The sequence below is a fragment of the Oncorhynchus kisutch genome, linkage group LG7, assembly GCF_002021735.2.
Source record: "Oncorhynchus kisutch isolate 150728-3 linkage group LG7, Okis_V2, whole genome shotgun sequence".
Lineage (NCBI taxonomy): Eukaryota > Metazoa > Chordata > Actinopteri > Salmoniformes > Salmonidae > Oncorhynchus > Oncorhynchus kisutch.
This window is the reverse complement of record NC_034180.2, coordinates 36,135,025-36,161,654: the sequence shown is the minus strand read 5'-3', so window position 1 is coordinate 36,161,654 and position 26,630 is coordinate 36,135,025. Positions and strand designations below refer to the sequence as shown.

The 26,630-nt window shown below is 40.7% G+C and overlaps 1 protein-coding gene across 3 annotated transcripts in view; it reads right to left on the bottom strand.

Moving 5' to 3' along the window:
• Positions 1-26,630, bottom strand: part of LOC109893765 (uncharacterized protein KIAA1522 homolog) — a 44,603-nt gene that overhangs the window by 8,237 nt on the left and 9,736 nt on the right. For all 3 annotated transcript variants that reach the window (XM_031829029.1, XM_031829028.1, XM_020486978.2), the window contains one exon: positions 18,932-19,190. In XM_031829029.1, the coding sequence (XP_031684889.1) occupies positions 18,932-19,166 (235 nt within the window). In that variant the 5' untranslated portion in view covers positions 19,167-19,190. The remainder of the gene's footprint in view (positions 1-18,931; positions 19,191-26,630) is intronic.

Genomic DNA, 26,630 nt, shown 5'->3' with positions numbered 1-26,630 from the left:
CAACTGATCCCATTGCTCCTTGTTTGTGGACATGCTGACCCTGGATTGGTCAGAACGTGATTATGACACCGACCATGCTGGGATCAGACACACACAAAGGGAAAGAGGAAAAGTGGTTAGACAGTTGAAGCTCTTATCTGCTTGAAGCAGCCACTTATCATATTGACTAGCTACTGTGCCATTTCTGAAAACTACTCTGGTCTAACTGACAGAGGAGATGAGGAGATCTAGTAATCCTTGGAGAACGAGTTCCTTTTGAAGTCTGAACCACAAGGTGGAGTAAAGGAGCTAGAAACTATGAAGGTTTTAGTTATCAAACAAGATCAATCCTGTTGGGAGAGAATACACAATAGAATAAATGTTACACAATGAAATCATGTACCTAACTACTTCTATCTATCAACACGGTCAATGGGATCTAACTGGACTGAAGTAATAAACTGAATACATCATTCCCTGCGATTTACTGCTGGCAAGAATTATGTGGAGAGGCTAATATCTCTTACTACTTTACATCCCTTTAGCAAATCTGCAACTGACGCTCCTTACTTCCCATGGGGCATGTCTGAAGATGTGTACTACTGTAATGTACAAACTTCATCTCAACCTGGGAAAATTGTCTATTTACCTCCTTGTGCAGTGAGCAAACATGACAAGGAATGTATAACATCTGAGCAAACAGAAAACATTTCCATGTTATCATCATGCTGTATGACTCAGACCTTCACACAGTGCTCTAGGTATTTCACCAGGATGAATGGAACTTAGGCAACATGAATCATGTGGACCATCAGTGGCTCTGTCTGTGCTCTACCAGCATATTTTGCATAGATTGGTTGTTTGATTATGATTATGATTATAGCAACATGACATTGTCATTCATGGATAAGAGAGAAATGAGCCCTTTGTAGACTGGGACAAAACAGGAACAGGAGGATGAAATGGAAAAATGTAAGTACAGCCACAATCACTAATAGATTTACAATATAAATACACCAGTGAAACACAGATAGGAAATAGTAATACCATAAACACGCAGACAGACACAGCATTTGGAGAGGGTCTGATGATGTCCCACAGCCTTTTGTTCGTTCCTATTGTAATTCAGTTCATATTAAATCACAGTAGTAACCCATCTGTCACTGGAGTCTAATAGAACACCAGTAGGATTTAAGAGGGAGGCTGATCCTGTGAGCCCCCAAACTGATGTTTACTCCAGGGATTTCAGTGCCAATACCCAATCTAATATGTATGATACCCAACAGCTTAATGCTCTGACATCAAAGATCAGCTTACAGACTCAATGAAATCCAAATAACATGTGAGATTGTGTGATATTATGAATGTACACTACATTTGACACATAATTGAATGTAGAGAACAATGCTGAGCATTTAACTATGTCCCTTTGCATTACAGTTACAGCTCTAGTCGATAATGCAAACTAATGGTAAAGTGCCTTCAAAAATTATTCACACCCCTTGATTTTTTCCACATTTTGTTGTGTTACAGCCTGAATTTAAAATGGATTAAATGTAGATTTTGTGTCACTGGCCTACACATAATCGCCCATAATGTAAAAGTGAAATTATGTTTTTAGAAAGATTTTGAAATGAATTACAAATTGAAAGCTGAAATGTCTTGAGTCAATAAGTATTCAACCCCTTTGTTATGCCAAGCCTAAATAAGTTCAGGAGTAAAAATGAGCTGAAGTCACATAATAAGTTGCATGGACTCACTCTCTGTGCAATAAGTGTTGCACGTGATTTGTGAATGACTACCTCATCTCTGTACCCCACACATACAAATAAATATCTGTAAGGTCCCTCAGTGGAGCAGTGAATTTCAAAGACAAATTCAACCAAAGACCAGCTAGGTATTCCAATGCCTCGCAAAGAAGGGCCACTATTGGTAAATGGTTCTACAAAGTATTGACTCAGTGGTGTGTATATTTATATAAATTAGATATTTCTGTATTTCATTATCAATACATTTGCTAACATTTCTAAAAACACGTTTTCACTCAGTATGGGGTATGGTAAGTAGGTGGGTAAGAAAAAACTCAATATTTAATCCATTTTGAATTCAGGCAGTAACACAACAAAATGTGGAATAAGTCAACTGGTATGAATACTTTCTGAAGGGTAGGTATTAGTCTTTCAGGAATTAAGTCAATGACATGATTATTCAACCAGTAACAGAGTCTATTTAATGAGTCAGATTAGGCGAGAGGGAAATCATCAGAATGAGTTCTCGCCTGTTACCCAGGATCTAGCAGTCATCAGGTTGGCGCTGATACATTCTGACACAGGTAGACTTCATATGGTGCACACAAACACAGCTGACTCTGTCCTAACATGCCTCTCTGTGTTTTGAGAAAGCAATGGACAGACAGACAGACATTCTTTGCTGCTTTGAATGTTCGATCTGCTGCTGTCTGCCAGATCCTACAGACTTTTAACCTCCTAAATGTAATGTCCCCATATTTGGGGACCTTAATAGATTGTTTTTTTCAATTCAGTCTGCTATGAGAACGGTAGCCCCTATCCGCAAAGGCAGGGTGTCTGCGGAAAGCTGAGTATCTTGGCTATTGATGTATGCCTTAAGACCTTTGGTGTGACTTACTACCATATTTGGCCATACGAATATATAAGAGCAGGCCGAGCCGAGGACCTCATTTCAAGATGGCTACAACCTAAATTCCGTTTAGAGTTCTGGAGAGTAAACTAAATAAAGACGGAACCCGTCGATTCACACCGAAAGCCAGGGCTCCACAGATCATGATGAGGCCTTATTTGTCTGCCTGTGACCTACTGTTATTGATCACCAGCCACAAGAGTCAAAATGTTTATTTTACATGTTTTCACCAAACAGCAAAAAAAATATTCCACCTTTATTTAAACCAGGTAGGCCAGTTGAGAACAAGTTCTCATTCACAACTGCGACCTGGCCAAGAAAAAGCAAAGCAGTGCGACACAGACAACAACACAGAGTTACACATGGAGTAAACAAACGTACAGTCAATAACACAATAGAAAAAGTATATATACAGTGTGTGCAAATGGCATGAGGTGGTAAGGCAATAAATAGGCCATAGTGGCGAAGTAATTACAATTTAGCAAATTAACACTGGAGTGATAGATGTGCAGGTGATGATGTGGAAGAGGAAATGCTAGTGGCAAAAGAGCAAAAAAGTAAATAAAAACAATATGAGGATGAGGTAAGTCGATAGGATGAGCTGTGCACAGCTGCAGCGATCGGTAAGCTGCTCAGATAGCTGATGTTTAAAGTTAGTGAGAAAGATATAAGTCTCCAACTTCAGCGATTTTTGAAATTCATTCCAGTCATTGGCAGCAGAGAACTGGAAGGAAAGGTGGCCAAAGGAGGTGTTGGCTTTGGGGATGACCAGTGACCAATACCTGCTGGAGCGTGTGCTACAGGTGGGTGTTGTTATGGTGACCAGTGAGCTGAGATAAGGCGGAGCTTTACCTAGCAAAGACTTATAGATGACCTGGAGCCAGTGGGTCTGGCGACGAATATGTAGCGAGGACCAGCCGATGAGAGCATACAGGTCGCAGTGGTGGGTGGTATATGGGGCTTTGGTGACAATGCGGATGGCACTGTAATAGACTGCATCCAGTTTTCCGAGTAGAGTGTTGGAGGCTATTTTGTAAATGACATCGCCAAAGTCAAGGATCGGTAGGATAGTCAGTTTTACGAGGGTATGTTTGGCAGCGTGAGTGAAGGAGGCTTTGTTGCGAAATAGGAAGCCGACTCTAGATTTAATTTTGGATTGGAGATGTTTAATATGAGTCTGGAAGGAGAGTTCACAGTCTAGCCAGACACCTAGGTATTTGAACCGTCCAGAGTAGTGGTGCTAGGCAGGCGGGCGGGTGCGGGCAGCGATCGGTTGAAAAGCATGCATTTAGTTTTTCTAGCGTTTAAGAGCAGTTTGAGATCTTACAAGGTAAGCTTCAATTTGGTCTGTGTTTGAGCTATAGCTACATCGAGATTATAAAATTAATCCTTAGGTTGGTATGAACAAATCTAGCCTATTACCAATGTTATCTGATGATGTATGACTTAATGGCAACATCGAACGTCCCCCAAGTGACTATATCTTTGCGCATCAAAAATGGCTACTATGGCACATTGACAGTGTTGTAGCCAATGAGATACGCTTTCCAGAGATATGCAGTTGACTTGGGTGGGACAAAGCAAGGCCTAGAACCTTTAATGCGAACTATTGCTACCTGACTCGCTACATCGTACGCTACATTGTAAACATATTTCATTGCTTTAGCATAAAAGATTGCTTCTCAAGGGGGGAAAATAATCTTAAAACTAAGAATATTGAACAGAAAGCTAAAAAAAAGGCAGCTATGATTAAGTATACTGACATAGAAGCTTTAAATACAATACTGGTTCGGAACAGGGGAGCGATTTGGGAGAACTAGTATTTTTACACGGCCGATGAGGATTGCTTTCTAGAAGGTTTGGATCCACTTTTAGATCTGTAAGTAAATTATTTTCATGACTTTATATTAGCTAATTTACGATATTAAGTTGTCTGCTTTTTGGGCTTTGGATTTTGTTTACATAGAATTTACTTGTTACGTTGGCCTACGTTATATAATTCCAAAGTAGTTTTTAATTTTTAAATGTTTTTTTATTTCACCTTTATTTAACCAGGTAAGCTAGTTGAGAACAAGTTCTCATTTACAACTGCGACCTGGCCAGTTATTGTCAATGTTTCATATTAGTTCATTGTTTGCTGTTCTAAGTTTCACCCTTGTAACTTTGGAGAGGCCACTAAACTCTCATAGCCATTGTTTATTTGTGGTTCTCACCTCTGCCTTTGTCTCCAAGGTGTTACTGTTTGCATTGTGTGTGTGTGCTTCACACCTATGTGAGTCACTGTACAGATAACGTTTAGGCTTGGTGTTTTTACATTACAGTAATGTTGTTTTGTAAATTTAGTCAACTGTAATTCTGTGTGTCTTACAACAATATGTCCCTTTATTTTATTCACCACAGAGCGGAGGATGTAGAGGATTTGGATGATGACATTTGGGAGCCACCCCTCTCCAGTAAGCGCCCCCGCCGATCAAGGTCTTCACCCCCCCCGCTGCTATGTCAATCACCCCGTCTGATGATTCTACATCCACTTTCATAGACCTCTTGAAAAAGACAATAGGGTCTGTGGCACCATTCGTCCTAACAGAATCAGCTTTTTGTGAAATGGAAGGACACTAGGGAAGTAACCATGCTCACCACACAGCATAAGGCATTCAATAACAACAATGTCTGTCAAGGACAGTAAAAAAGGAAGAATGTCCCCATTCCTGTTTCTGTGAAGGCCTACAATGCCAGCATGGGGGGTGTCAACCTATATGATAGGCTACTACCAGCTCCCCTCCATTTTACTGCTCCCCTCCTTTCTGGACAGTAAAATGCAGTAAAATGCTTTCTTTCTCCACAGCACACATGCCAAAAGACAAAGGGAAGCAGTGCAAGCATTGCACTGGGGGTGGTGAAATTAAACGGTGAAAGTTAAATCCAACCTTCTACACCTGGGATGTAAAACTAACACCATTTGTAAATAGTTTTGGTTATTTCTATTTTTGTTACCATTTATAGTGAATGATACGACACGTGTGTCACCAAGTTTGTGTACAAGACATTTGATTTTTTATGTACAGCACCAGTCACAAGTTTGGACACACCTACTCATTCAAGGGTTTTTCTTTATTTTCTACATTGTAGAATAATAGTGAAGACATCAAAACTATAAAATAACATGTAGTAACCAAAAAAGTGTTAAATCCAAATATATTGTATATTTGAAAATCTTCAAAGTAGCCACCCTTTGCCTTGATGATAGCTTTGCACACTCTTAGCATTCTCCCAACCAGCTTCACCTTGAATGTTTTTCCAACAGTCTTGAAGGAGTTCCCACATACAGTGGGGCAAAAAAGTATTTAGTCAGCCACCAATTGTGCAAGTTCTCCCCCAAAAAATCCAGAAAATCACATTGTAGGATTTTTAATGAATGAATTTGCAAATTATGGTGGCCGAAACAGAAACCTAACATAGAAACACAAAACATAGACTGCCCACCCCAACTCACGCCCTGACCATACTAAATAAAGACAAAACAAAGGAAATAAAGGTCAGAACGTGTCACATTCAGTATTGTTGCAATTGTCATTATTACAAATATATATATAAAAATGGGCCGATTAATCGGTATCGGCTTTTTTTTGGGGTCCTCCAATAATCGGCATCGGCGTTGGAAAAATCATAATCGGTCGACCTCTAGAGAATTTATGAGGCCAGGTCTAAGCTTGTGGCCCACTGAGTTTTACACAACACTTGGCCTCTGGTGAAACTAGGAACAAACATTCAACAGTGCCCTCTTACGATGAAGAAGACTTCTCTTACGAGGTAGGCAGGCAGATATGAGCCTGTGTAATAGATATACCTGCAGATGTCTGGTCTGCCTCATTCCAGTCCATTTCATCTTCAGACACTACAGGCCATGACAATCCCTCAGGTTTTAACATGTCAGCACACATGCATGCCGCGAATAAACACATTCAACTACACACACACCCCTAATGACTTGAGCTCACACAAATTTCAGAATTAGTAGCCAGACACAGTAAATGTGATAATCACAGTAATTACATCAATTAAAGCCAGAGATCCTGTGTAACAGACCAGAGTACTTACCTGTCGTTCTCTAATTAAAAACACTTAAAGGTCAGGAGTGTTCCCCACATCCCTGCCAGGCAGCACCACAGCAAAGGGCTTAGCTAGTGATAAGCACCAGATAAAAGCCCATTAAAAAGAATGCAGGAGAACGAAGGAGAATGTGAAAAATTCAGTCAGACTTGCTAGGGCACGCACATTTCAGCAAGGCACAGCTATACAGGTCACACAATCACTCAGGAGCTCAACATTTACATTACTAGACCAGCAGGGAGAACTTTCCAGACTGTCAGGAGACACTATGCCCTCAAGGACAAGTGTTAAGCTTCCATGCTTTACAGATGTCCTATGGCAAGCTGTTTTAGAAAAACATTCAGGAAAATAAATACTTCATTATTAGTAATACTAAAACAAACACTGCTTGATCATAATTGATCTGTGGTAGATACCCTAGGCCTCCGTTTAAGTGTATCTAAGACAAGCAGAATAAACTGATCTGGGACCATTACTCCTCCATGCACAATGCCTGCAGAAGTCAGTATTCTCAGTAACCTGCAACGGGTGTAGAAGCAGCAGCACAGTGGGAATGCTGGGTGGCGAGGTTCCACTGGGCAGGTCTCTCTCTGTGTGCACATGTACATGCTGCTTATCCCTACCTCATGCCTTGAGGACATGAAAAAAACTGTGCGTTCTGGGAAGGAAAAACAATTACCCCAGTAACCACCTCGACTTTAAGTGACCATTTTGTCAGAGTGGAATTGACATAAACTAAAGCTGCATTGCTCTATTTCTCTAGCATGCCATTCATGAAGTCGTGCATAAAAATATGTATATCTTTTTAGATTAAAGTACCACAATGTCCACTGAAGACTCAAAACTTCCTATAATGCAATCATCATGAAACTAGTTTGTGGACTGGAGTTTTAAATAAATTTCATGCCGTGACAGTAGTGTGTGAGAAGAAAGTGTAACGTATCTGTGTAACATTACAATAAATGCTGTATGATTTCATAAATAATAACGGTTGTTGAACGCCACGAGGCTTGGCCAGGTAATGATTAAACTAAGCATTAGACTCAATGATTGATGAAATCCAACCCCAACACATCATACAGATAGGACTAGAGGGCATGCATGCTGGCACTGTATAGACACAATCTGATCTCCTCAAAATCAGGGTGTGCTGACTAATATTCCCAAATATTCAAATGTAAATGTTATTACATGCTTCGCCATACTATATTATTAGGATTTTTATTAGCTACTGCTAACGCAGAAACTATTCTTCTTGGGGTCCACAGTCCATACAAAACATAAAACACAACACAATACAGAACATTAAAAGACAAGAACAGCTCAAGGACAGAACTACATACATTTAAAATAAGAATAAAAGCTTTCATACACTTATGCCTTAACATTCCGTGCATCATGTATTCAATCATCATCAACATTAACGGCTACACTGCAGCAATTCTTTTTTCCCCCACACATTTTTCCTGTACATTCTCTACTGATACAATTGCTTTCTCTAAACCGGCCTGGAAATGATTATATCACAATTCCAGTGTTCAGTAAGTCACACGGTACAATAACAGCAACAATCCTGGTTCTTGGTCCTTGTACCTTCAACAGTCTGAAACCAATTCTATCAACAGACATGAACGTTGAGTCTAATACCGAGTTCAAAACAACTGGGAAGTTGGAAATCTCCTGCTTCGGGCTTCAGTGCTTTCAAGAAAACTGGGAACCTTGAAAAAAATTAAATAAAAAAGAGCTCCGACAGGGGAAATTAATTTTGAATATTCATCCAACTCGGAATTTTAGATTGAGAACTCAAGCCTCTTTCTAGAGCTCCGACTTTCCGACCTGAAGATCACCGACTGTCACGGCCATTGTTGAAGGAAGTGGACCAAAGCGCAGCGTGGTGAGTGTACATTACTTTTTATTTTGTAAATGTCGTCAACAAAAACAATAAACAATACAAAACAACCGCGAAGCTTAAGGGCTATGTGCTGCAACCAACGTTAACTACCCACCAAGACAGGTGGGAAAAGGGCTGCCTAAGTATGGTTCCCAATCAGAGACAACGATAGACAGCTGTCCCTGATTGAGAACCATACCCGGCCAAAACAAAGAAATACAAAACATAGAAAAATGAACATAGAATGCCCACCCAAATCACACCCTGACCAAACCAAAATAGAGATATAAAAAGCTGTCTACGGTCAGGGCGTGACACCGACGTCATGATTCAATCTCATTTTTTCCCTGAGTAACCAGTTGTCTTGCCAGCACCATAACATACAAGTCTAAGATCCTCAACTTCGCACAAACAGACACTGCCAGAATCATTTATTTACCATCCGTGTCCTTGGTCCTTCCATCTGATGTCAATACTATGCATAATCATGTGATGCATAGATGCTATTGAATGTAAACAAAACAATATGTTCTGAATTTTGCAAAACAAATGTGTTGCAAATTTCAATATGTTGTGGCTAATGTTAGCTAAGTGGCTAATACTAACATTAGCTTGAGGTTAGGGGTTTAATTTAGGGTTAAGGAATAAGGGTTAAGGTTAGAAGGTTATAGTTAGCTAATGTGCTAAGCAGTTGCAAAGTAGCTAAAAAGTAGTAAGTAGTTGCAAAGTTGCTAACTAGATAAAATGCTAAAGTTGTCCGTGTTGAGATTCAAACACGCACCCTTTGGGATACGCCCGACCAACCACCTTACTTAGTTTTTTTTGGCTAAGTAACCTTCTATCTTATGCAACCATACCAAACATAACATCATACAAATTTGAGTGTCCCGGATTTAAATGTACTAGTCTATGAGACCAGGCTGTACAAGCGACAGACTGTGCTTGACCTGTTGCAGAGAACATAATGGATACCTCCAGCTCAATGTCCAAAGGATTTTTTTAATCTAACCTTTATTTGCCCAAGAAAGTGAGGCAACCTGCCTAATTGACTACCGCCATGTAGTACTCACGTCGGTCAGCATGAAGTGCTTTGAAAGGCTGGTCATGGCTCACAACACCATCATCCCGGAATCCCTAGACCCACTCCAATTCGCATATCACCCCAACAGATCCACAAATGACGCAATCACACTCCAGACTGCCTTTTCCCACCTGGATAAAAGCAACACCTATGTGACAAAGTGCAAATTTATTCCGCTATCAACCTCAGTAATTTACCATCCCGGTTGTCAGTACCAGGTAGCTTTTCCCCTCTTCTACACCCACTTTGTGTAACTCAAAACTACAATGCTTGTCTTTCATTATTTGGTCCATTATGCATGAATATGAAGGCTCAGCATTTGTTGTTTGCATGTCATACCTAAGTCTGCTAATCTAGTCAACAAAAAAGTTATTAAAGACGTTGGCAATATCAAAAGGTTATGTTATGAACAATCCATCTGCCTCGAAGGATGGAGCCAAGTTTTCATTTTTGCCTAGAATTTTATTTATAGTACTTCAAAGCTTTTTTACTATCAATCTTTATATAATGTATCTTTGTTCCATAGTAGAATATAGTTTCTTCTTCTTGTTTAGTTACGTGATTTCTCAATTTACTGTATGTTTCCCAGTCCGCAGTGTTGTCAGACTTATTTTCTATTCCCTTTGCCTCATCCCTCTCAGCCATAGTTTTTCAGTTAATAATTTATCCATTGGGATTTGGCAGTTCTAACAGTCAGTTTCTTGATGGGCGCATGCCTATCAGTAACCGGAAGAAGCAACGTCAGACCAACAAATATTTTTCACATCTTCGACATAGGAATCATTGCAAAACCTCTTGTATTATTATTTATACATCATTTTAGGGGCAGTCTTTGGAACTTTGTTCTTTCTGGATATGGCTATTATATTATGATCACTACATCCGATGGGTTTGAATAGTGTTTTAGAGCTGATTTTGGCAACATTAGTAAAGATGTGATCAATAAACATGGATGATTTAGTTCCTGTTCTGTTTTTAAATACCCTGGTAAGTTGACTGATGATTTGAACCAGATTGTATGAATTGGTTACAGCTTGAAGCATATTTTTTTAGTGGGCAGCTTGATGACAACCAGTTAATTTTACAGTAGGTCACCCAGAAAATATACCTCTCTGTTGAGATCACATACATTATCCAACTTTTCACACATTGTCCAAATATGGACTTTTAGCACTTGGTATATAGCAATTTCCTACGACAATAGGCTTTAGGTGAGGCAGAAGAACCTGTAGCCATATTACCTCCACATTATCTGACATGAGATCCTCTTTCAGGCTAAAAGGAATACGACTCTGGACATACATGGCAACACCTCCTCCATTTGCATTTCTATCTGTCTGATATATTCTCGAATCATGTATAGCTACTATTGCATCAAAGGAATTATCTAAGTGTGTTTCAGAGATGGCTAGAACATAAATATTTTTTTATGTTAATAAGTTGTCAATTTCATTAATCTTATTTCTCAGGCTACATTTGGGCTTTTTTTAAGTGTTGGTTTCTCCTACAGCAAGTCAAAATTGTCAAAAGGAGACATTCCTGTCTTTACCGTTTCTCTTCGGGAACTAATTTAGGGCAGCGAGGCGGCTGTAACGTTATGAACCCCTTCTATAGTACAGCAGGGGGCCAAAGATGACAGTTCTCTTCCTTGTGCAAACAAGGGTGTTCAAGAGAATGTTTTAGTCCTTCAGTTCCTCAGATTTTCGAAAGCGAATGTCGTTAAATCCAACATGAGTGACAATAGTGCCAATATTAGAGTAGTTGGCTAGAACTGTGGGCAGGAGAGAGTTGATGTCTTGGACACGGGTGCCTGGGTGACAGTGGACCTTGGTCGGACCACAGACCGCAGCCAGGCCAAAGTCTCTCACTATCGAGCTGTCCACGACGGTGGTTATGATGGAATCCAATGGGGAAGAAAGAGGGGGAACAAAACGGTTTGCCTTGGGCAGGAGGAGTTGTGCTTTGATTCATGCCAGCCTGACTCACCGCACATGTACCAGTAGAAGCAGATGGCGTCGGAAACTTCGGGGAGATGGAGGAGGGCCCAAGACCTTGATTCCTTTGGTTAGCAACCGGCTGAGCTGTGGATCGTGCCACTGGACGGCTGTTGGTGTACTCCCAGGATCAGAGCTGACTCCCGGGGCCAGTACGTCCGCTTCCAGTGGGGCAAAGCTGTTTAATAGCTGGATCTGATCTTCTAGGATATATGGAGGCCGACCAGACTACCTCCCACCCGACTTCCTTTGCCTTGCCAGTGTCCAGTCTCCCTCTGGCCACGGAGTTGAGCTTACCATCTGTCCAGTGGATTGGAACAGGTCAGTACCGCCTGACTCATTGACCACTTGGCTGAAGGAGGCATTCAAAACTGACAGTCTGTGTGCCTGGGCTGCATCAAAGTACTTAGAAAGCACGTCTTGTTTTTCCCGCAGCTGAGCTAGCAGCCAGAGAATCTCCTCCCTAAGCTGCTTGATGATGATACATTTGGAACAGACAAAGAATTTAAGTTAATTTATCAGTTTTACCTTATTTTCCTCCTCTTGCGCAGATATCATCTCGCACCTAGCCTATTTGAGCCCAGACGTAGACACATAACACTGGTGTTTTGACTCTAGCACTGCTAGCGTTATCTTGCTCTGGTAGCATGATGGTTAACTGCTAGCTATTGTGTTTTTTTTTGCATGAATCCGGGATACGAACAAGCTAACTGCATTGCGGAATCCTTAGCTATCAGAACTTCTAATGGTTAACCTCTCTAGGGTATGTGGGATGCTAGCGTCCCACCTGGCCAACATCCGGTAAAATTGCAGAGCGCCAAATAAAAAAAACAGGAATACACATAATAAGCATTCATAAAATATACAAGTGCTATACATCGGCTTAAAAATGTACTTCTTGTTAATCCAGCCGCTGTGTCAGATTTCAAAAAGGCTTTACGGTGAAAGCATACCATGCGATTATCTGAGGACAGCGCTCCATGTAAAAAAGCATACAAACATTTACCAGCCAAGTAGAGGAGTCACTAAAGTCAGAAATAGCGATAAAATTAATCACTTACCTTTGATGATCTTCATATGGTTGCACTCACAAGACTCCCAGTTACACAGTAAATGTTCGTTTTGTTTGATAAAGTCCCTCTTTATGTCTGTATCTCTGTATTGTTGGCACTTTTTGTTCAGTAATCCAATGGCTCCAATGCGGTCACAGCAGGCAGACGAATACATACTAAAAGTACCAGTAAAGTTCATAAAAACATGTCAAACGATACTTATAATTAACCCTCAGGTTGTTTATTGTCTTTATAATCAATGATATTTCAACCGCACAATACCATTTTCAATAGAATGGAAATATAACAATCAGGTCTGCAAAGTTCCTCTGTCTTCTGACCAAAATGGCTGTTTACTCATCATTTTTCAAAATAAAAGCCTGAAACCATGTCTAAAGTCTGTTGACATCTAGTGGAAGCCATAGGAACTGCAATCTGATTCCTAACCCATTGGATTTTCTATAGGCATTGAGTTGAAAAACAGCCACATGAAAACAATTCCACTTCCTGGATGGATTTTTCTCAGGTTCTGCCTGCCATATCAGTTCTGTTATACTCACAGACAATATTTTAACAGTTTGGAAACAGTTTAGAGTGTTTTCTATCCAAAATTATAAGCATATCCTAGCTTCTGGGTCCGAGTAACAGGCAGTTTACTTTGGGCACGCTTTTCATCCGGAGGTGAAAATACTGCCCCCTACCCAAGAGAGGTTAAAGATGTTGTTGGTGTTGTTATGATTAAAAACTATTTAATGAAAACTATTTCATAAAAACAACAGACTGAGTGTAGACATTGAAAGTCATAAATGAAATACTGTACAGCATTCCTCTGTAAAATTATAATACTGCAGTGCATGGCCGTGGTGTGGTGAAATCTGTGCAATCTTTAGAAGGACAAATCGCTGAGAACATTTGACCTTCCCTATTTTTCTTAAACAAACACACACACCGCACTCACACACACGTACAAAGGAACACCATTGCCTGGGCTCTAAGGAAAAGTGTGTATAGTGCTGAGGAATGCATGGAATCTCTATAAAGTCTACAGATCAAAAGTCTACAGATCAAGAATCCAGGTGACCTTCTACAGGTGCCAGGTTTACAGCAGCACCATATAACTCTGGCATCTCCTCAGTCTCCTTATGCCCCTCTCACTCAGCTTAGTGTGAGCCTGCGGAAGTCCCACTGTAGAGAACACAGGATATGAGAGACTACAGCAGCATTAGGCTGGCTAACAGCTTGGCTTGACTAGGTTACTTACAGGATCAACTGGGCCAAAAGCACTGCAGGCAAATAACACACTGTAGGAGTGCTGAGACACATGCAGGTGAAGCATACAGGGCACACAGGTAAATCACACAGCCAGCAACCACCCAATGGGTCAGTAGCCTATGTAATTCTGTGTCCTAGGCCCATGTGAGTCATTGTCCTGGTTATCGCAGGACATCACGGGAGGATGTGTCAACACAGTTACGGGTCCAGGAGCATACCGTTATCTCTGCTAGCTACTGTGCACTCAAACATGATGTCTGGGTCAAACTCCATGGTCCATTTTTACCAATACATTCCCACCAAGAGCAAAGGTGGGGTAAACACTCTTCTGAGGGGGTTGCACTGGACGAAGGATTTGTTTAACAAAAGACATCCTCAATTTCTCACCGAAAGTTTTGAACAAGAGGCCATATGCCCGTGCCAACCTAAAAAAACATCTAAACCAACCATCGTAGATCCCCTCTCATTCCCCATCCATTGAGGATATTGTTTCAAGACACACATCAACTATCTGTCAGACTGAGGTTTATTATATTAGCATTGTTTGGATACACCAACACGCACAATCCCCAGCCAGACACTGATCTCTGATAGAAACCTATTTCATCTCATTCATAGTAGGGTGAGGAGGGAGGGATCTATGTGAAGGGAGGTTGGGTCATCAGAAACAGAACCCCTTGTTCCTACTTACTGTAACTGTTCTGGCTGGGGCTTTAATTAACTGGGTGCATACCAACAGCAGCCCTCTGCCCAGGCCAGGCTGAGGTGGGGTGGGTGATGGGCCCCATCCTCTCTGGTATCACTGTGAATCACCATCAGAATGAGCTGGCATTCATTTTAATATGGTTAACCTGCAGGAATTTATTGTGAGCTTTTCCAGGAGCATTTCAGTATCTGATGCCTGGTACTATGCCTCTGGATGTTTTCTCATAGAATCGTCAGTTGCTTTCTTATTTGAGCCAGTCACGCTGTTGGTAAAAGCAAACTGCCTTTTGGAGTGACTTGCCAGCGCAAACACAGAACACACCACGTGTTCATGGCTGAGAGCTCAATGCCTTGGCTTGCAAAATAACATCTGGAATATAATGAATATAGAATAATGAATACTTCCTAGTTTATGATGATATATATAACCTGAAGGGAAGCTTTGTGGCCTCCCTCTCATTACGGCTGCATCAGTGGGTAATCCACTCACACAACAGCAATACCCAACCATACTGAATCAATTAAGTGTTTCAAAAGGTGAGTAAAATGTATCAAATTCACTTCTAATTCTCCTTCACCAGACAGGTAAACATTATATCACATTTCCAGGTGTTACAGTTGTACACCATTGGAGAGCAGTCCATTCAGTTAGTAGCCCCACCTACTGGTAAACCCAAATGGGAACACTACGCGCACTCTGAACTGGATTCAAAGAGATCTGAGGGAAAACTGAGGAAAATCTTCCAGGGGAGGCCTGTGCCCTGCTATGCACAATGTGGGAGGTAGCCCGTGCTGACCTTGGCTGGGGAGAAATACCTTATCTCCCCCGCTCACAGTTTACATTCTCTCACAGAACTCTTAGCAGATATAATGGTAATATTGTCAAAACTCTGCTTTTAACAACCAGCAGAATTGGTTAAAAAAAATAAGGTTATGTATGTCAACATATTAGGCGATAATTAAGAGAAGGCAAAGTGATCATGTCTGGCGAAAATTATATCAAACGTTTTACCATTGCAACATTTGATGTACAGTCACATTCACTGTGGTTGTCTGAACCGTGTTATAGAGTTCACACCTGCCGATGCCTCATTGCGATTGGTTATTCCACATCATTTGCAACGTTAATGAGCATCACCACTATCTTTCCTTTGTAGTACCTCAAACTTTCGTGATTACAAGCTCAGATAAACTTTTATGAGTTGATTTTACTCCTGGCTCAGAGTTTGCCTGGGCAATGTCTTAACATCCTAATATAACCTACTCTGAGCTGGGAGTTTTTTTTGTCTTAAAACAGGTTTTAACAGAATTCCTATGACCTTTTTTGAGATGCTTTATGGATACGGTCTATGGAGCAGTGTTGAGTGATTAACCAAAATGTCGGGGGGGCTTTCGGTTAATTAAACAACTAATTAACTGAAGTCGGGTCAATTACTTGAAGACCATTTAGTTTTTTGTGAGCTTAACACGACGTTTCTCTAGAGAGAAATCAAATGATTCACAATACATTTTTTGTCAAGTACTATGTGGGACGCTGGGCTGATTGGAAGTTGTAGTTGTAGGCCAGGGTGGGTACGCACAGACCATTTGAGTTATTTTCGCCCCTAAAATATATGAGACCTCATGAGAGAGGAAATTTACACAACAACGAGAGGGATAGAGACAGCTCATGAGGTAGCTCTACCCAATTGATAGTTGTGGTAGTTGGCAATAAGCAGTCTTGAAAGTATGCCTCATCTACTTTGAAGAACTAGTAAAATAATTGTCAGCCAGCTAGCTACTAGCTTAGCTATATAGGATGACTTGTTCAATGGGGAGCACAGAAATAACATTACAGCCAGTCTGGCTGGCTGCTACTGCATGAGCAGGAGATGATAACTAAGGAATGGACAAATAATAAAGACATCTAATAAAAACTAAGTAATATACAAAATTGAAATATTTTCTTAAAGTAGACTAAGAAATGTGAATCAATTATGGTTGATATGTGATAAGCACAGTGGTAGAAAAAGTACTCAATTGTCATACTTGAGTTAAAGTAAAGATACCTTAATTGAAAGTTACTCAAGTAAAAGTCACCTAGTAAAATACTACTTGAGTAAAAGTCTAAAAGTATTTGGTTCTAAATATACTTAAGTATCAAAAGTAAATGTAATTGCTAAGATATACTTAAGTATCAAAAGTAAAAGTAGAAGTATAAATCATTTAAAATTCCTTCTATTAAGCAAAGCAGACGGCACCATTTTCTTGTTTTTAAAATGTATGGATGGTCAGGGGCGCACTCCCACACTCAGACATGATTTACAAAAGATGCATTTGTGTTTAGTGAGTCCGCCAGATCAGAGAGAAGGAATGACAATGTGCTGTATTGATAAGTGTGTGAAATGGTAAATTGTCCCGTCCTGCTAAGCATTCAAAATGTAACGAGTACTTTTGGGTGTCAGGTAAAATGTATGGAGTAAAAAGTACATTATTTTCATTAAGAATGTAGTGAAGTAAAAGTTGTCAGATATAAATAGTAGATTATAGATACCCCCAAAAATTACTTTTAGTAAAATGACTTTAATGTACTACTTAAGTACTTTACGCCACTGGATAAGCAGTAATGTATATTCACTACCATCATGGGGCTCTTATTAATTGTTTCATTCTGTGTTACACTATTCAACACACTGTCAGTGTCAGTAAAAAGACTGATGATGGCTGAGGAAAGCTCTAAAATAATTTAAGTCATTTTTTCATAATGGATTTCATAAAATGTTTTTACATTTAAATAAACACGATTATTTTTTTCATGATCTAACCGAAGCGACCTCAAAAAGCACTAATCCCTAGGCACTATTTTGGAGCAATTAGCCAAGACTACACTAGAACCGACAAATAAACAAACATAAAACAGCTCTTACTAAACTGAGCAGTGCTATTGTGCTCTTGCAAGAGCGGAAATAAATGACAATTAACAAATGGGCTCCCAAAGAAAACAAAAGTGTTGGCCTGTGTGTGTTTGTGCTTCTGTGTTGTGCTGCTTGCATCATTTAGATTGTTGGTGTGATTTTCCAAACATTACATTTAGCAGGAATGAAAGTCAAGCTGGTACTTACAGCGACTCTTAATCATTGAAAACATCTTAACCAAAAACGTGTCAATACCACGCGATACAGTACACTGACTAAACAAGGAATTACTGATATTGTTCAACATTCTCTCATATATAGTACATATAGCTATGTAAATTTCAATCTCATCGCGGTGCCTCTGATTGAAGAGCATTCTATGTGAATAAGCTATTAATTTCTCTATGTCTAAATGTGTGAATATTTCTTTGTCTTAACTTGTGTAAGTTTCTTTATGTCTAAACGTACATTTCTGTATGTCTTAACATATGTATATTTCTGTATGACCAAACGTAAGTAAGTGAGCCATATTTCATCCCTTCTATGAGTCTACGTCAATGTTTGACAGTTTGGAATCTGGACCTGTCTGCAACCTGAACACTGCTGGAGATTGGTTGGGTATCACAGAACAGGACTGACAAGAGTTCTTCACGGCAAACAATGTCTGGGGAGGTCAAAGGGTAGCTGGCGAGTCAGAAATTGTCCTCCAGAGAGCAAACATGCTTTGGTGTGCAAGACCAATATATTGAACTGTTTCTGAACACCCAACACCACAATCCAGAGACTAGACTATAGCTACCTAGCCCCACTTGAAATGATATCAATAAACAAACAACCTGGTTCACAAACAGCAAGCTACAGTCTGTGCCATAATCTCTGAGCCACATACAGTCTAGAAAGAGAGATATCAGTAAACATATTTTGATTTCTAAACAATGTTAAAACATAGTCAATCACATAGTGGAGAGTGAGGATCCACATAGGTGGGTTAATGTTTTTCATCATGAATATTGTTCTGGAGGCAGCTCTGCAGTGGTTACTAGCTGGCACAGCCACAACGTCATAAAAGCCATTTTAAACCTAACCCTAACCACATTGCCAACCCTAATGCCTAACCCTAAATTAAGACCAAAAATCTAATTTCTGCTTTCATACATTTTTACAATATAGCCAACTTTGTACTTTGCAGCTGGCCCATCTAGCAGAAATCGCTCAGTTCTTCCTCAAGAACAAGACTCATTCCAATAAACGCCAACCTGCTCCACATAGTGGATAACCTGTTAGGTTGTTCTTACCTTGGCTGTGGCCCTGTGGGGAGATCATGCCAGTCTTTGGACCAACTGAATGAAAGTCCTGGATCTGTCCATTAGCATTGACCTCCTTCTTCTTCTTTCCCTTGAACCAGCTGAAGGCCCGACCCAGGGAGCCCCCACGCTTCTTCCTACGGCCCCCTTTGGTTTGCCTCTCATGGGCAAACACCTCCGCAACGTCCTGGGGGATCAGGTCTCCCACAGACTCACGGCCAGACATCCCACCTCACACTGGACCTACTCCCTAAGAGAGAGAGAAGGAGAAAAGAGAGGGAGTCAATTATAGAAACATATTTATGTAACCAAATCCTAGCTATTCCACTAATTTAAGGAAAACATTTGCATCAATAGTACACAAGCATTGCACCATTGGGTTAAATCGACTTCAACTCTTTTGATCATGCCCCTCTCTGTGTTAGGGTGTGGGGGAGCAGAGCCCAGACCACACAACCAGCCTACTCAGACCCATCTTGCCTGCTTCTCAACCAAACTTCACTGCCTCTGCAAAGAATTGGCACTGCTCCCTTCATTCCTGAACATGTAGTCATAATGCACAGTGCCCCACCCGAAGCCACACACACACAGACACACACACATATCCAGAAACACACACACACATTACCAGAGAACTAACCGCATCGATCTCCAACACAAGCTCACTTTCTTTCCCGCTGTCTCTTATTGTCTTTATTTGGCTCCATCTCAACACCCTGACACAATGAGCTCATCACCCTCCCTCTCTTCCATCCCTCTTCCGCCCTGCCAAACTTATTTCCTCTAAGGCAGGTATCTCAATAGAGCAAGATATGACTCCATCTAAGTTACAGTACATGCATATCAGCCAAGTGTCAGTTCTTCAGGGATAATCTGGGTGTTTGAGGCATGCAACCAACACATAAAAATCCCCAAATCACTGAGTCTTGGCAAGATGCCCCTCTACTGCCATCCATCCCTAATGCCAAAATGTCCAGGAGGAGCCTTTGGCCTCTGCAATCCCTCTCTAAGATGGGTCTCAAAATTATCATAAATGGGCTCTTCTCTAACAGAGCTCCATTATCAAAATATCCTTTTAAAGTATTGAAAGATTTAGGATGAGATGTAGTGTACTGTAACTAAGGCCCTGGTTTGGCTCTAAAACACTAGCTAAATGATTGCAGCAGATGCAGGCTGCCAGACACCCCTCACACTGGTCATAAATTAACCGTTAATCACTCCAATCTCCTAGAGGAATGTCAGCACTCAACCACTGGAATCTCCGAATGCTCTTAAATGGAGGAATATGGGGAACATCATCCCCACCCACCCAGACAGACAGTGACCATCACTGAACTAACACCACAGTACTGCTTGGCTCTGCTATCCCAAGCAGAGCATTTCACAAGGAATGTTAAGAGAGACAAGCTCATATCACATGAATGTCTTAATAGGAAATTGTGTACTTTCCCATGGATGTTCAGTGAAATAATCAAACGGGTGGCTGGAGAAGAGCTCAGGAGTGTACATTTGTCTAATTTGATTGATCCATGTTTGGTTCAGTCTGGTCGCAAGGAACTGACTCACATCACACCATGGTTACCTGAAAACAAACCAATGACTTCCTGCTTCTAAAAATGAAGTACACACATTTTCACTGGGGTTGGGGCTAGAGGTCGACCGATTATGATTTTTCGACGCCGATACCGATACCGATTATTGGAGGACCAAAAAAGCCGGTACCGGTTATAAGCCCGATTTTTAAAAAATGTATTTGTAATAATGACAATTACAACAATACTGAATGAACACTTATTTTTATTTAATATAATACATAATCAAAATCTATTTAGCCTCAAATAAATAATGAAACGTTCAATTTGGTTTAAATAATGCAAAAACAAAGTGTTGGAGAAGAAAGTAAAAGTGCAATATGTGCCATGTAAGAAAGCTAACGTTTAAGTTCCTTGCTCAAAACATGAGAACATATGAAAGCTGGTGTTTCCTTTTAACATGAGTCATCAATATTCCCAGGTAAGAAGTTTTAGGTTGTAGTTATTATATGAATTATAGGACTATTTCTCTATATACCATTTGTATTTCATTAACCTTTGACTATTGGATGTTCTTATAGGCACTTTAGTATTGCCAGTGTACAGAACAGCTTCCGTCCCTCTCCTCACTCCTACCTGGGCTCGAACCAGGAAAACAACGACAACAGCCACCCTCGAAGCAGCGTTACCCATGCAGAGCAAGGGGAACAATGTTTGAAACGCTATTAGCGCGCACCCCGCTAACTGGCTAGCCATTTCACATCGGTTACACCAGCCTAATCTCGGGAGTTGATAGGCTTGAAGTCATAAACAGCTGCTGGCAAACTGCTGGCACGAAAGTGCTGTTTGAATGAATGCTTACGAGCCTGCTGGTGCCTACCATCGCTCAGTCAGACTGCTCTATCAAATCATAGACTTAGTTATAACATGATAACACACAGAAATACGAGCCTTAGGTCATTAATATGGCCAAATTCGGAAACTTTCATCTCGAAAACAAGACGTTTATTCTTTCAGTGAAATACGGAACCGTTCTGTATTTTATCTAACGGGTGGCATCCATAAGTCTAAATATTCCTGTTACATTGCACAACCTTCAATGTTATGTCATAATTACGTAAAACTCTGGCAAATTAGGCGGCCCAAACTGTTGCATACACTGGGGCAAAAAAGTATTTAGTCAGCCACCAATTGTGCAAGTTTTCCCACTTAAAAAGATGAGAGGCCTGTAATTTTTATCATAGGTACACTTCAACTATGACAGACAAAATGAGGAGAAAAAAATCCAGAAAATGACATTGTAGGATTTTTTATGAATTTATTTGCAAATTACATTTTAAATATACTGAACAAAAATATAAACGCAACATGTAGAGTGTTCAGCTCATGTTTCATGAGCTGAAATAAAACAGACATTTCCCATATGCACAAAAAGCTTATTTCTCTCAAGTTTCGGACACAAATTTGTTTACATCCCTGTTAGTGAGCATTTCTCCTTTGCCAAGGTAATCTATCCACCTGATTGGTGTGGCATATCAAGAAGTTGTTTTAACAGCATGATCTTTACACAGGTGCACCTTCCACAGGTGCTTGGGACAATAAATGGCCACTCTAAAATGTGCAGTTTAGTCACACAACGCAATGCCACAGATGTCTCAAGTTGAGGGAGCGTGCATTTGGCATGCTAACTGCAGGAATGTCCACCTGAGCAGTTGCCAGAGAACTGAATGTGCATTTCTCTACAATGAGCTGCCTCCAATGCAATTTTAGAGAACTTGGCAGTAAATCCAACTGCCCTCGCAACTGCAAACCACGTGTATGGCGTCGTGTGGGCGAGCGATTTGCTGATGTCAACATTGTGAACATTGCCCCATGGTGGCGGTATGGGCAGGCATAAGCTACGGGCAACGAACACAATTGCATTTTATCGATGGCAATTTGATTGCACAGAGATAGCGTGACACGATCCTGAGGCCTATTGTCGTGCCATTCATCCGCCACGATCACCTCATCTTTCAGCATGATAATGTACAGCCAGATGTCGCAAGGATCTGTGCCAGTTTCCGCCAATATCCATCAACTTCACACAGCCATTAAAGATCAGTGGGACAACAGTCCACAGGCCACAATCAACAGCCTAATAAACTCTATGCAAAAGAGATGTGTCGCACTGCATGAGGCAAATGGTGGTCACACCAGATACCGACTGGTTTTCTGATCCACGCCCCTGCTTAAAAATGTAAAATAAACAGTATCTGTGACAAACAGCAGCATATCTGTATTCCCAGTCATGTGAAATCCATAGATTAGGGCCTAATGAATCAATTTAAATTGACTGATTTCTTTATTCGCTGTAACTCAGTAAAGTACGTGAAATTGTTGCATGTTGCGTTTATTGTTGCATGTTGCGTCTACTGGCACAAACAGCCAGTCACATGTGTTTGTTTACAAAGAAGCACAATGAGCAAAACGGAAGCTTCGTGAGGTGAGTCACTCCTGCAGTGCAACTTAAATGAGGTGATCAAGTTACACTTGTTGTGCAAACTACTGTTTGCCAGCTATATCTCTTATAACTATTAAATTCACCAGGATTGGGTTTTGCTAACTTGTTAGCGTTGGTAAGAGCAGCAGAGATAATCCCCTCCTGGATTAAGATCCCTGCTTTGCTGTCTATAGTAAACAAAATTATAAAACGCAACATGCAACGATTTCAAAGATTTTACTGAGTTACAGTTCATATATGGAAATCAGTCAATTTAAATAAATTCATTAGGCGGTAATCTATGGATTTCACATGACTGGGCAGGGGTGCAGCCATGGGTGCACCCACTGGGGAGCCAGGCCCAGCCAATCAGAATGATTTTTTCCCCACAGAAGAGATTTTTTACAGACAGAAATACTCCGCCGCAAAAAATACTGCCCCTTTTGTACACTGTTGGTAATACCTTATATTACGGGACGGCACAGGCATGGTATGAATACATGGAAATCTGGATACCACCTAACCCTAATTTGCACACATTACACAAGATTATGTTAGGTCCAACAAAGGATCATGCATTTCAAAATGAGAAGGTGCTACAAATCAGAGCAACAATCACAACATTCATGACAACATTGTATATAATTCCAGTGCATCTAGCACAATGCTGTAGCTGTGATTGATTTGCTCGTATTTGATGCATGGCCTTCCATAGATAAATAAATATTTTCCTAAGCATACAACAGAGCACTTTGGTAACTTCCCAACTAAATTGTTCAGAATATGCCTAAGAGACCCTCTTTCTCACACACACACAAATTAAGGATCAGGAAAAAAAAATTCTCACAAAGTTTCCCCTACCAAAATTACACAGTTGCTTCATTGGCACGAAAATTGTAGGACTCCTAACCACACATCTCAATGGTGGCTGGGTGTTGAAACAGAAACAATACACACATAATAATACCAACAAAAAGAGGTTTAAGGACAAAAGTTCCTTGAGAATTCCTTGAAGGTATAAACATTGGGACTATTTATTTAACTGCAGCCACATACACCATTGGCCTCCGCTGTGGTTTTCCAGCCCAATGCTACTGAGGCAGGCCTGTGCTCTGACATGCCGTTTACATTTCCCTCACAATAGATGTGGTGCTTTTACGTCAACCAAGAGAATCATCTCCTGAACAGTACTAAACAGCAGCAAAATAACTAAATGTACATACATACATACAGTGCCCTGCAAAAGTATTCACCCCCCTTGGCGTTTTTCCTATTTTGTTGCATTACAACCTGTAATTTAAATAGATTTTTATTTGGATTTCATGTAATGGACATACACAAAAATAGTCCATATTAGTGAAGTGAAGAAAAAAAAACTTGTTTTAAAAAATTCTAAAAAATAAAAAACAGAAAAGTGGTGCATGCATATGTATTCACCCCCTTTGCTATGAAGCCCCTAAATACGATCTGGTGCAACCAATTACCTTCAGACGTCACATAATTAGTTAAATAAAGTCCACCTGTGTGCAATCTAAGAGTCACATGATCTCCGTATATATACCTGTTCTGAAAGGCCCCAGAGTCTGCAACATCACCAAGTAAGGGGCACCACCAAGCAAGCGGCACTATGAAGACCAAGGAGCTCTCCAAACAGGTCAGGGACAAAGTTGTGGAGAAGTACAGATCAGGGTTGGGTTAAAAACATATATCAGAAACTTTGAACATCCCACGGAGCACCATTAAATCCATTATTAAAAAATGGAAAGAATATTTCACCACAACAAACCTGCCAAGAAAGGGCCGTCCACCAAAACTCACAGACCAGGGAAGGAGGGCATTAATCAGAGAGGCAACAAAGAGACCCAAGATAACCCTGAAGAGGCTGCAAAGCTCCCGAGACCGGAGATTGGAGTATCTTGTCCATAGGACCACTTTAAGACGTGCACTCCACAGAGCTGGGCTTTACGGAAGAGTGTCCAGAAAAAAATAATCAAACATGATTGGCATTCGCCAAAAGGCAAGTAGGAGACTCCCCAAACATATGGAAGAAGGTACTCTGGTAAGATGAGACTAAAATGTAGCTTTTTGGCCATCAAGGAAAATTCTATGTCTGGTGCAAACCCAACACCTCGCGTCACCCCGAGAACACCATCCCCAAAGTGATGCATGATGGTGGCAGCATCATGCTGTGGGGGTGTTTTTCCATAGGCAGGGACTGGGAAACTGGTCAGAATTGAGAGAATGATGGATGGCGCTAAATACAGGGAAATTCTTGAGGGAAACCTGTTTCAGTCTTCCAGAGATTTGAGACTGGGACGTAGGTTCACCTTCCAGCAGGACAATGGCCCTAAGCATACTGCTAAAGCAACACTCGAGTGGTTTAAGGGGAAACATTTAAATGTCTTGGAACGGCCTAGTCAAAGCCCAGACCTCAATCCAATTGAGTATATGTGGTATGACTTAAAGATTGCTGTACAGAAGCAGAACCCATCCAACTTGAAGGAGCTGGAGCAGTTTTGCCTTGAAGAATGGGATAAAACCCCAGTGGCTAGATGTGCCAAGCTTATAGAGACATACCCCAAGAGACTTGCAGCTGTAATTGCTGCAAAAGGTGGCTCTACAAAGTATTGACCTTGGGGGGGTGAATAGTTATATACGCTCAAGTTTTCAGTTTGTCTTATTTCTTGTTTGTTTAACAACACCAAAATATTTTGCATCTTCAAAGTGGTAGGCATGTTGTGTAAATCAAATGATACAACCCCCCCCAAAAAAATATTTTAATTCCAGGTTGTAAGGTAACAAAATAGGAAAAATGCCAAGGGGGTGAATACTTTCACAAGCCACTATACATACACTACCATTCAAAAGTTTGGGGTCACTTAGAAATGTCCTTATTTTTTAAAGAAAAGCATATTCTGTCCATTAAAATAACATCATATTGATCAGAAATACAGTGTAGATATTGTTAATGTTGTAAATGACTATTGTAGCTGGAAACAGCTGATTCTTTAGACTAGTTGAGTATCTGGAGCATCAGCATTTGTGCGTTCGATTACAGGCTCAAAATGGCCAGAAACAAAGAACTTTCTTCTGAAAGTCGTCAGTCTATTCTTGTTCTGAGAAAGGACGGCTATTCCATGCAAGAAATTGCTAAGAAACTGAAGATCTCAACGCTGTATACTACTCCCGTCACAGAACAGAGCAAACTGGCCCTAACCAGAATAGAAGGAGGAGTGGGAAGCCCCAGTGCACAACTGAACAAGAGGACAAGTACATTAGAGTGTCTAGTTTGAGAAACAGACGCTTCACAAGTCTTCATTAAATAGTACCCGCAAAACACCAGTCTCAACGTCAACAGTGAAAAGGTGACTCCGGGATGCTGGCCTTCTAGGAAGAGTTGCAAATAAAAAGCCATATCTCAGAATGGCCAATAAAAATAAAAGATTAAAAATAAAAGATTAATATGACACTGGACAGAGGAACTCCGCCTAGAAGGCCAGCATCCCGGAGTCGCCTCTTCACTGTTGACATTAAGACGGGTGTTTTGCGGGTATTATTTAATGAAGCTGCCAGAGCATAAATTCCATGGGATATGTAGGTCTCCAGTTTTATATGAGTAAGCCTGGGGAGTTAAGGCACTGGCACCTGCTTTGCCTGAAGAAAACATCAGACCCAC